The sequence below is a fragment of the Peromyscus eremicus genome, chromosome 4 (assembly GCF_949786415.1).
Source record: "Peromyscus eremicus chromosome 4, PerEre_H2_v1, whole genome shotgun sequence".
Lineage (NCBI taxonomy): Eukaryota > Metazoa > Chordata > Mammalia > Rodentia > Cricetidae > Peromyscus > Peromyscus eremicus.
In genome coordinates this window covers 135,510,869-135,523,609 of record NC_081419.1, presented here as the reverse complement: position 1 = coordinate 135,523,609, position 12,741 = coordinate 135,510,869, and the positions used below count along the sequence as shown (strand labels likewise).

Here is a 12,741-nt window from a genome sequence, read left to right as displayed (position 1 = left end):
ACATTCACATTCAGGGTAGGTCTTCCCTCAACCAAACCTCTCTGGAAGCCTCCCAATAGATACACCCTGAAGTATGTCTCATTTCTTGTATTATTTTAAATCCAGTTATGTTGCCAAGGAAGATTAACTACAACAGAAGGATACACAAATGTCTGAAGTAATGCACAGAACTCTGGGTAATGCACTTTGGTACATTTCTCAGAAGAACATCTAGAGTTCCTTATCAGATTTTTAGGGTCTCTATATTACTCAAAGTTAAAGACTCTTGGTATACACATTCTTTAATGACACTTCTGGTTAATTCCATAAACATCTAAAGTATAAAATGAGAAAGGGAGGGGCAGGAATCTGGCCCTGAGTTCTAATGCTACACCTACCCCATTTCTGTAGTGCCTTCTGAGACTCACTATCCCTCTAGATGTCTTCAGGAACTTAGGATGGCTGTCATCTAAGCTTGACTGGATGTCCATGTGCATCTCTTGCATGGTCTTACTGGAGAGTACATCTCAGATATAGAAGAGAATTCATGATAAGAATTAATGCAAATGTTTTTATTCATTTTAAAAACAATATATTGTTTATTAATAAGAGATTATTGTCCCTCATCCCTGCTTCCTTCCTCTTTTAACACATTTATTTAAAATGACATATTTATTTAAAATAATGCCAGTTTTAAACCAACATGCCACTGAAAAGAGAAAATCCAAAATATAAAAACTAAAAGCAATAATGTGATGCCTTCATGGTGCTTAAAACAGGAAACACTACGGTGAACTTACATTATCTATTTTTAGAAGACAGACAGACAGAGGGACAGAGAGAGAGAGAGACAGAGAGAGAGAACTCCATAAAGCCAAGACTGCACGTGAACTTGTGAACCCACTAGCCATTTGAGATGGGGACATTTATCCACTCAAGAAGATGTTTGTTATTGTACTTGTACCTACCATTAGAAATACATGAAATGAGAGTAAATGTTTGGAAAGATTAATACTATATTTTCTTTCTGGTGGTCAGAAATTGAAAACTGCTAATGCCTGAAATAGGAGAGCAGTAAACCATGGTAGAAAGTCGATGGAAGAACCAAATGCAGCCACTGCTCAGCCCCCACAGAAATGGAGTGAGTTGCTCTTCATCCTGTCCAGAGCTGGTCTGTGAATAATTATATTAAGGAATTAGGCAGAGTCATCATGGAGCTACAAAATATCACCCTTGAGGCCTCATTGGAGACTGATGGGAGCTCCTGAGAGTTGATAATGGCCGTCAGAAGCTCTATATATTTAAAATGCACAAAGGATGAGTCCAGAAATTATCTGCCTGCCAACTTAACTTCTCTACCTGGAACAAATTATCCCAAAATCAATTTGCAAACACCTTTGAGATAACAAGGTCTTGAGTAATAACCTCCATGGCTTTGTAAAGAAAAGCACCTAGCTTGACTAATATGCTTAATTTCCTTCTCTGACCAAATGGTGAGCTATAATAGAGGCAATCTGAAGTTGTCCCTCAAGATGTGCTTCGAGTCACACTGGGAGTATATTGTCCATCCCTGGTTTAAAACAAATTATTCTGCTTCTGGAGAATCTTTAATGCTAGGCAATTAATTAAAAGAAAAACACAGAATGAGTCTCTGTTCCAAAATCTCCACCTGATTCCAAACTAAATTTAGCACCCCACTCCTCCTTTGCTCATCTGAGTAGCCCAGAGACTCTTCTCAGTAATGAGTTCTTAAATAAATCTGCATTTAACTTCTCACCCTATCACCTCTACATTATGCTATAGGATTCAAGGACTTGTTCATTCCCCTTGACAGTTAACCCCGTTCCTGGCCTTTGGTCATAAAACAATACCAGACTCAGACAAGGAGGACTGAAATCATTTGCATAGAGATGTCTGTGGCAGAATTATTTACCAAAGCTGGGCTTAGAACAACCCATATACCCATTGGTGGTAAAATAATTAGGATGATAACTTGATAGTTATTCAGTAACTAGAAAAGACAGCAACCCCCTCCCTTTGCATGTGACTGGGACTGTTAGGATGCTTAAAGTGAGGGAAGCAAAACTAATCTACATCTGGCCTATGTGTCATTGAAACTACAGGAAAATATGTAGGATATGAATAAGAACTGGATTAGAATGTGCAGAAATTCCCAAGGCTGTTCTGTTGGTGGCTAAGAGAGGATGCACTTTCTCTTCCTTACCTTCTGTGACTGTTCTTCCACTTCTGTGTTCATCACAAACAAAAATAATGAACACATCAAGTTTGTTTAAAAACAAAAACAAACAAAATGTGGGTGGGGGGATGCTGGAGAGATTTCAGTGGTTAAGAGTACTTCCTGTTCTTGTGGAAGAAGACCAGTATTCAGTTCCCAGCACCCACATCAGGCTGCTCACAACTACCTGTAACTCCAAGCCTAAGAGAGTGGATGTTCTCTTCTGGACTCTGCAGGTACCTGCACTTTCATGTACATGCTCACACACTTACTCATAATCAAAAATAAAATAAATTCTTTGGATCATTGGTTACACCTCAGAATTCACATCCCTGACACAAAGTGACTGTCCCTCTCTAGTAGATATCATATATCCTCAGATGGGGTGGTGCTTCATGAGCTCCTCCTCTATGCATGCTGGGACTTTGGTTGACTTTGTGTAAGTCCTGTGAAAATAATATGCATGTATGAATATTAAATAAAGTATTTAAATTTTTAAAGAATTTATTTTATTTTATGTGTATGAATGTTTAACCTGAGTGTGTGTCTGTGTACCATTTGTGTGCGTGGTGTCCATGGATGTTATAAGACTTCTGATCCCCTGGAACTGGAGTTACAGATGGTTATGAGCCACCATGTGGGTGCTATGACTTGAACTCAGGTCTTCTTCAAGAGCAAACAAATGGCTTATCCACTGAGCAGTCTCTCCAGCTCCAAATAGAATATTTTTCAGAAAATAAAATAAAGCCCAAAATACATCTTAAAACAAACAAATGGCCATGTGGTGAAGTATGGTGATGTGTACCTGTAATCTCTGAATTCCAAAGGGCAAGACAAGAGAACTTGGCATTTGAGGCCAGCCTGGGATACATGGTGAGTCTGAGGCTGGCTTGACCTGTATATGGGAACCTTGCATGGGGTTGTGGATTTCATCTCACTTTCACTGCTCTGTGAGTTTGGTTATGTATATTTGGTTAAGTATATATTGCCTAAAGAAGGTGCCACATAGATTAGTTAGCAGATAATGTGGTATGGTCTTTCCTTTGGCCCTTGATTCTAGCTATCCTTCTATTAGCCAAGGATACTCTCTGCTGGCAGAAGCCTGTCAGGATAAGGGAGAAGCAGAATTCTTGTTGCATCATCCTTTTCCTATCTGTGGTTATACCACCATCTGCAGAGGATTTCTGCTAATAGTGTGTGTGATCTGAGGTGGAACCAATGTGAAAGCCTCCTCCCTGAGTACTAGTCTCACAGCGTCCAAAGGTTGCATGCATCTGCCAGGGGAGAAAAGCCATCAGTAGTTTTACCTAGCTACCTACTAACCATGACGATGACCAGCCTGACAAGACGTCACCAGTGGTACAATAGTGTCAATGATATCTTGGGATTAACCATCAGCTGTCTAATTGGACTTAAGGTTCCTTAATAGCAGGGAAATTATGGCTGGTACTGAAAACTTATTTGACTACCCATGGTTTTTGATATCATGGACTTTAGAGGAGGATCTACTACAGCCATTTTTCTAGATCAGTATAGTGCTTAACCATATTCTAAATACTTATCTTTCTTCCCACAGGTAAGTTTTGCTCTTACACCCTGTCAAAGAAAATTCCTTTTGCGGTAAATGGAGATAATCAGGGAAACCCACTGTCTTAGTCAGGGCTACAGTTGCTGTGATGAAACACTATGACCAAAGCAACTTGGGGAGAAAAAGGTTTATTTGGCTTACACTTCTCCATTACTGATCATCACTGGAGGAAGTCAGGACAAGAACTCAAACAGGGCAAGAACCTGAAGGCAGGAGCTGATACAGAGGCCATGGAGGAGTGCTGCTTACTAGCTTGCTCAGTCTGCTTTCTTATAGAACTCAGGACCACCGGCCCAGGATTGGCAATTCCCATAATGGACTGGGCCCTCCCACAGCAAACAGTAATTAAGAAAATGCCCTACAGGTTTGCCTGCAGCCTGATTTTATAGAGGCATTTTCTTAACCGAGGATTCCTCCTTTCTGATGATTCTAGCTTGTGTCAAGTTGACATAAAACTGGACAGCACACCCACAATTGGTAAAGTGCAGACAATAACAAGACCATGGGGTGTCCAGCCCCAATTGATACGTCTATCTATAACATGACCCTACAACTAAGGCTCAGACCATGGAAGAGGCAAAAGATTGTAAGAGCCACAGGATGAGTGGGTCTGATGTGAGATAGTGCCTTCTCTCTATGAGAGTTGCACCCATGAAATTGCAATAACGTGGTCCCCTAAACAATACCCACATAATGACAACACCAGATGATTCTCCAGCATGGATGGGGAAAATCGCACAAGGCTCCAACCCTAGATGAAGAACTACAGGCAACTAATGGCTGCTGAGAGGGGGAAAATCAGCCCCCTTACAGGTTATACAATCTCAACCAGTCATCCCTAAACACTAAATGGGAACACACACACAAGGGGGTGGGGATGTGAATGCACACGAATACATAACATACTGTATGTGGAGCTCAGGGACAACTTATGGGAGTCAGTTCTTTCCTTTCACCATGTGGGTCCTTTGAACCCATCTCAAGGTGCCATGGTTGGCAGCAAGCTCCTTTATCTGCCCAGCCATGTCTATGATTTTGTTGAAAGTTTAGCCACTTTTTCTTATGTGCTTAGATTCTACCATGTAAACAACTTAGACTGAAATTCCTTTGCTTGCTTGCTTTCTTACAGAGCCTCCCACACCCATTGCCCCCCCAGAACTGCTGGCAGTGGGAGCCACCTACCTGTGGATTAAGCCAAATGCCAACTCCATTATTGGGGACGGCCCCATCATTCTGAAGGAAGTAGAGTACCGCACTACCACAGGCACTTGGGCTGAGACTCACATCGTGGATTCTCCCAACTACAAGCTCTGGCATCTGGACCCTGATGTGGAGTATGAGATCCGGGTGCTGCTCACACGACCAGGCGAGGGGGGCACAGGACCACCAGGGCCTCCCCTTACCACCAGGACCAAGTGTGCCGGTAAGGATGTCCCTCCAGATGCTCTTGCTATTCTTCTGACTGGCCCTCCTCTTGCCTTTTGGGCACAGGTTTCTCTGGTGTAAATGTGCTGCCTTTGAAGGAAAGATAATTAAGGGCTTGCTCAATCTTGAGAGAAACTCTGGGTTTTAGATTTGATTCTAGAACCTTCTGTCTTTGGTTGTGTCATGGAGACACTCATGGTGTTGACAGTATTTCTGATGGGACATTGGATCCATCATTGTGGGGAATCCTGGTGCCATTTGCATGTCTCTGAGGGGTTTTGGTTCCGTGTCTCCAAGGGATCCTGCCTCTGATTGTATCCTTCAAAATCCTTATGTCAACTACATCCCTGCAGGCTTCTGGTTCTAATTGTATATCTAATATGCATAGTTTGTTTGGTCTGTGACCCCTGGGTCTGGTCATTGCCCTGGTGGTTTCTGGTTCTAGCTTTGTCTCTGAGGAGATTCTCATTCATACTAGTTACATCCTTATAGGTTCCTGGCTCTGACAGTGTCTTAGAATTGATTTTGGAAATGTTTTGGTCCCTCAGAACTTCCCAACTTCATATCCTCTGGGGGCTCCTGGCTTCTGACTAAAGAGTCTGTCTTGGGACAGTCCTTCTGGGGGCCTCTGGATTCTACTTTAACTGTGGGTTTCTGCCTCCAACTGTTTCCCTGATGTTACTGCTTATGTGCTGCTGCTGTGGGTGTGACTGGGAAGATTCTCTGGATACAACTATATCCTCGAGGCCTCTTGGCTTTGCCTGTTGTCCAAGACTGGATCTCTGAATGGAACCTATGAGGTTGAAAGAGACTGATGTTCATTTTTCTAAAACTCACATTATCTCCTTATCACCCTCAAATACCATTCCCTGTAAGTACTTCTCTTCCATGTATACATGGAGGGAGAGTGGCTCAGTATTTTCTAACTTTATCCAGGCTCACTGAATTGACCGTGGTACAGGATTTGCACTCAGGGTTTCTGGCTCCAGAGCCCTGGATCTTTGGTTACACTATGATGAATAGAGAGGTGTGTGCCCTTGGCATAACATACTGAGTTCAGGGCTGCTCTACTGCTGTGATGTCTGGCTTAGTGAAGCATCCAGCATGGACTTCTGAGGGAAAAAGAAGCAAAAATACTTCTGAGGTGGGAGTGAAGAATTCATAAGTGTACTAACATGGGACACAGCAGAGGATGTTGCATCAGGCCTATTATAATTTGACAGTTGTGCCCCTAAAATTGTTGCCCCTTGATGTACTATGCTATAAAAAACACAGGGCTTAGGAGGAAAAGCAGGGGTAGAGGCACTCCTCACTTCTTAGTAACACATGAAAAAAAAAAAAGAGAGAGAGAGAGAACTAGCTAATGAGCACAAGGACACAACTTTAGACATCAAGTAGATCAGAAAGCACAAAACACTAGAATTCAGATAGCAGACACCTCCTGAAAAGCTCAATATTTTCTTTTACAAGTAGAGGTTGGGGTTTGCAACCCGTGAGTTCCTGGGAGGCGGGAAGAAGCCATCTGAAAGAGCAGGAAAGGAACCACCCAGGGGAAGTGGGTGTGTCTCACAACAGTGGTGACCTGCGGGAACAGTCCAGTGCTGGAGGTGTGTGTGAGGGGGGTGCACGTGTGTATGTCTGTGTGGCTTGGCATGTTTACTTTTTTCTTCTGTGAGCACAATTACCTATAAGCTGATGTAGCATTTGCTCTGTGCATACATTTCTCCCTCATAGATCAATTGTTTGGAACAAACTTGACTTTTCAGTTGCTCATGAACCAGTTTGAGTGTTAAGAGCAGAGTTGACAGCAGCCACTCTGAAGTGTCTCAGTAGTACTCCTGACAGTGTAGAAGCCAAGGATCACTAATATTTCTATGGCTCAGACTTACTCCTTTGAAAATTATTGAACCACTATGATGAACAGAGAGTCCATTTTCCCAATGATTTTTCTAAACAGGTCTTTGGTAAAATTCCTCATTGAAACCTGATTATGAAGCTGGCTGCTTTCAAAGGACAGAAGGATATGTTATTAAGCCAGGTAATTCCTTACCTCAGCTCTGCAATGCAATAGTCATTCATAAAAATAATTGATTTGAACCTGTTGATAAGGCTTCTCTTTTTCCACAAGGTAAATGTAAGGGCTTTGAGGGGCTTTGATCTTTGGAAATGATATTCAAAGCACTTTCAAAGCCCCTACGGACTTTTTTGCTCATGATCATATAATGCACTTAGAAATTCAATCGCAAGATGATCATCTCAATAAAAATTTATAACCTATTGCAAACAGTTGCCACGGCTGTATAATGGATTTTACATGTGACAGACACAATGGTCTGACTATCACTGTAAAAATTATGAGTTGAAATGTTGTTTGCAGTATTATATTTCCAGAATTGTTGGTGTTTAAGTAAGTTAGACTTACATCTCAAATAACCTACATCCTACAAAATGTGTCATAAAGAAAATAATCTTTTTTCCATTGCCACTGATGGTAGAATGTTCTTTGCTTCATAATTAATTTTTAAGAGAATCTAGGGCTGATATCCATTTGTAGATGCTCTTTATTACCATTGGTATTCGGAGTTTTCTCCCCTTTCCCTGTTCTATTATTAATCACACTGGAAATGTACTCATTATTTTGCAAAACAGAAAATGAGAGAGTGCAGAGTGTGGAAAGTATAATTTCTGCCCAGAGGAATTTACAGACTGGGTAAAGATTCCAGAAAAAGGAGTAAGATATAAACATGAAGTTTGGGTGTTGAAATAGTATGCTTTATGGAGCAAGACAGGGTTGGCAAGCAGTGTCCTTAGGCACAGCCAGAGCAGTGTTTTTCAGTGTGGGATTCCTGGACCAGAGACATCAGTATTGCTAGAGATTGGGCACCTTTGTTGACCCCAATTCTTATGTGGAGACATGGGTCTCCATGTGATGGTGTAGGAGATGGAGCATTTGGAGCACCTACATCATGGGTCGATTTGCACCATTATGAAAGAGACCCCGGAGTTTTCTTTTGCTTATTTACCATGTGAAGGCATAATGAGAAGATAGGTCTATGCCAGCAATCCGGTCTTTACCAGGACTGTAAAAAATAAATTTTCATGATGCATAAATAATCCCATCTATGGTATTATGTCACAGCAACTCAAAAGAATTCAGTTTCGTGTAAACCCAGACCTAGTCTCTCCTCATCCAGTGAATCAGAAAGTATAAGAGGACGGCCTAGCAATCAGAAGTCCTGGCTCACATGGCTGCACATGCAAACAGAAACATCTGTGGTACATTGGCTTGACCGCTGTGAATAGACCCACTGACCCTGTGACTTGAGGACTTGAGCTTGGAGAGGTAGACTGAGACTCAGATAATTGGATCAAGACTACACAGCATATAAGTGCTTAGAGATATTCTTTTTCTGGCTCAAAGGGGTTCCTTGCCACTGCTCTAAAGGAGTTTCCAGTCCTGGGTTGGGGGTGGGTTCCTCTGCTCACAAGTGTCCTCTCAAGTATGGGATGGGGAAATAACTATGGAGACAAGCTAAAAATGAATTTGTCCTTTATATCGAACGCTTACCCATTCTCTTCTGTGAGCCAAACTCTGTTCTAGGCAGTGGTGGAAGAGGCTGGCTTTGAAAGGACAGGACAGGCAGGGGCAGAAGTTTGGCAGTGATTAAGTTACAAGCTAAGCTAAGCTCCCAAAAGAAACCAGGGCATCTAAGTTAGTGAGGGCAGGTGGGGGTGTATACTTGTTCTCCCAGGTCTGACCAGCTAGATCCTTGATGGAGTAGAAGCCGAGTCTGACACTTGAGGATGGAGATATTAAGAATTTGGCTATAGAGTGTCCAGGACCAACAGACAGGAGTTCAGAGTACACACACTTAGATAATTTTACCATAGACAGATTCACTGGGAATCTTTAAATTTGGTGATAGGAGAGAAGGTTCTAAGGTGACATCTAGGGTTTGTGGTATAGCTAAATGAGATATGAGAGGGAGAATCATATTCTGAGATGGGAAATTATGAAGATGGTTAAAGGAGTAAATATGATGTGTTTAAGAGAAGATGAATAACTTTGTCCATGAGAACCTCCCCAACTTCACCTGGACATTAGGGTTGGGGGCCTTCTTAGCACTGATAAAAATCATGCTATCCTCTTAAAATGCTTCATTCATTTTTAATTCATCATTTTGTTTCTTTCCCTCATTTTAATCATTTATCATCCTTTCTGAGATAAAGGCCTAGGGGCAAAGACAATGATGTATATCAAAGTGTTTTGAAAAGCTCAAATGCTCTTCAGACTCCTGTAATAAAACACATTACTATCTGTTGATGGTTCTGTTGTGGATGTTACTACTGTGAGCCATTAACAGACAGACAAGAAGGCTGGCCTGTCCACCTTTTAGGACCAGCACACATCTAGAAAGTGGGTAATAGTCTCTTGTTCACCATCTCATGGGGAATCCTATTTCAGAACATAATGCTCACAGTGTTGTCTGAATTCTGGACAGCTTTCTTATCAAGAACAGTGAGTGCTTTCTTCTAGCACAGTGGTTCTCAGCCTGTGAGTCACAACCCCTTTGGGAGCCACATATCAGATATCCTGCATATCAGATATTTATATTATGATTCATAACAGTCGCAAAATTAAGCAGCAACAATATATTTTATGGTTGAGGGTCATCACAACGTATGGAACTATATTAAAGGGTTGCAGCATTAGGAAGGTTGAGAACCATTGCTCTAGCTTACCTCAGACAGCAGGCCTCCAGGTAGAAACGGGAGTTTAGGGATGCTGTACAACTACAGCTCACCTTGAGCCTTGCCCCCAAAGGGAGGGCCGCAGTGTCCACACAGACCACTTCCCTGCTGAAGCACCTGAGCTGTTATTGTTTTCTCTACCCAGTGTTAACTTCATTGTCATAGAACTCAGGTTGGGGTCACACACAGGAAAAATCCTTTAGGTTCCAAGTACAGACAGTTAGACATTGTGGGATACATCTGTAGTCCCCAGCACACTGATGGCTATGGCAAGGAAGTCATGGGTTAAAGGCCAGCCTGGGCTATGTAGTAATACCTTACAACAAAAGAAAAAAAGTGTTTCTAGGAGGCAGGCTACTGCATAAATTATTTGGAGTTTGTAAAGAACCCTGAAGGAAATGACACTGAGGAAGGTTACCACGGTCATTAACTAGGGAAAGCAAGAGGCACCATAACGACCCAGCCTGGCTCTGCAGCTCTTCCATGGGTACCAGTTCCAACAGCCTCAGCACCAGCCTGTTGGTTTCTGGAAAGAATCATCTAACACCACACAAAAGACTGTGGCACACTGTCCCCCCAGATCTGCTTCCACACAACACCCACGTATCAGCCTTGGTTTTGCTTTCTATAAGCATTTCTCTTCATCTCAAATCAGGGTGTTAGCAATCTCACGTTATGTCTCTTCTCCCCTTGTAACCTCCGCTCCTCCAGTCTCAAATTTCAGCTTAAACCAGACCCCCAGGCCGCTCTCTTCATATCCCTGTTATAGACTGACCAGTCCACACAGTACGCTGAGTGATTGCCGGTTCCTGTAAATCAAAGACCCACTACCTGAGAGCCCACTTCATTGTGGTCCAGCAAAGCCCCAGTCCCCTAAGTGGAAACTCTCTTTGCATGGTCAGAGATGCCCGCTCTGCTGCTGATAGGAAGGGCTCTTTTTCTATTCCCTTCACCTGAGGGCTGATTGCACGGTATATTTTATTTACATATTTATGGGTTTCTACTTGAAATGATATGTGTCTAGTTCTCTCTTTTCTCCAGAGGGATAAAAAGGAGGAATTCAAATTGCTAAGCTCAATGAAGGGAAAGTAGTCATTAGAATTTAGTGAAAAAGATATGGACCTTTGATTCAAAGAGAATTTGGTTTTTATTTCAAGCAGGACATTTGCTAGCTGGATGACCAGGGATGTACTACTTCACTTCTCTGTGCCTCCATTTCTTTTCTTCAATTTAAGCGAGATTATACCACATCATTTTCCCTTGGAGCTTCAGTAAGGTATGTGCCTAGCAGAGAACTCAGAACCCAGAGAGCCTTGCTAAACATAATTAATTTAGAATGGACTCTCAGGCCTGGGAAGGGGGCGTGTTAAAAAACGGACTAGTTTTCTACCTTGGGCATTATGAACCCTATCATAAGAGCATTTCTCTAATGCTGTGGTTAGCACAGAAGTTCTGATGTCTGTGGGAAGGATGGGATGCTTGTGGCTGTGCAAGTGTCCTGGGTCCTTGATGAGTAGCTGTGATGGTACCCGATGATGGGGGTGGAGTGCAGAGGATTTTTTTTTTCTGGTTCTGTCCAGAGTCGCAGGTAAGATAGAGACACATGACCTTTAGACCCCTTTCTCTTCTAGAAGATCAAGAAACATAAGAATGAGGCCTTGCAAGTCCAGAAAAACAAACAAACAAACAAACAAAAACAAAGCAAAACAGGGAGGAAGAGGAGAGGGAGGAGAGTCCTGAACACCTACAGATAGCTTTTTCAGGGCTTTCTTTTCTCAAAGAGAACAGTAGGGCCAGCATAGAAGGGTCTTTCATTCTGGAGAGCAATTTTACCTCAGAACAGAGTGAGAAAGAAACAAAAGAAATACTTAAAGGTCTTCAAAAATCGGGCAGTATCATCTCACTAGCCCCTTGGGACCTTTTCTTCACTACTTTAAGCCTTGCTGAACCATCTGTAATGCGATGGTGTGTGTTTGGCAGGGAGCAGATGTAGCATAATTTGGCTCAGGGCTTTGAGCTGCCTTCTGAGCGGGTGTTATTATGAATACAATCTCATCGTCACTGCTGCCCTGCTCTATAGTCTAGGTGAAATGATCCATAAATCTTAAGGAAACGTGGCAAAATTAGCCAATAAAATATCCAATCCCCATCCCATCCAGAATGAAATAATGCAATCAATAGATTCTAAAGACCAGTGGCAAGAACTTCATACATGCCACACCATGCTTGAAGGGACATTGCTGCTGATACAGCACAAGCTCAGGCCTGGAGGAAACTGCAGAAGATGGAATAGGACCACTGTTTCCCTGGAAAGGGGGGAGTACAGGCTACCTTGCTCTCTCCATTTTCTCTAGTGTTCCCATGCTGCCTTCTTCCCTAGAACCATGGAGGTAAAGCTCAAAGAAGGGAGGAGTCTGCTCTTATTTCCATCAATCCTACAGCCTCCATGAGAATCACAAAGTGTCTTCTCAAGGGCTTAAGTGTTCCATCTCCTCTTCTTGTAGACCCCTCTCCTCTTCCATCATACAAACAAGGGGCTGCCTCAGAGCCTTCCTCCCTTGATTTACGGAAGCAGAGGCATAAAGTAAAGCCTTTTCTTGTCAAATCCATACTTCACAACCTCAGAGAGTTTCTCCCCCAACCTCCACTATGTATTATATGAAATGAGTGCAGTGTTGGGAGGGTCTAGCTGGGTACCTCTGTGCAGCCTCTGGAAAGGATGATTGGTGGAGCCTTGTTCTTCTCTGCAGAATGTCACCTT

The 12,741-nt window shown here is 42.5% G+C and overlaps 1 protein-coding gene across 1 annotated transcript in view; it reads left to right on the top strand.

The window, feature by feature from the left end:
• Ptprt (protein tyrosine phosphatase receptor type T) overlaps positions 1 to 12,741 on the top strand; it is an 805,504-nt gene that overhangs the window by 201,333 nt on the left and 591,430 nt on the right. Inside the window, exon 7 of the mRNA XM_059258971.1 lies at positions 4,933 to 5,226. Within this exon, the coding sequence (XP_059114954.1) occupies positions 4,933 to 5,226 (294 nt within the window). The remainder of the gene's footprint in view (positions 1 to 4,932; positions 5,227 to 12,741) is intronic.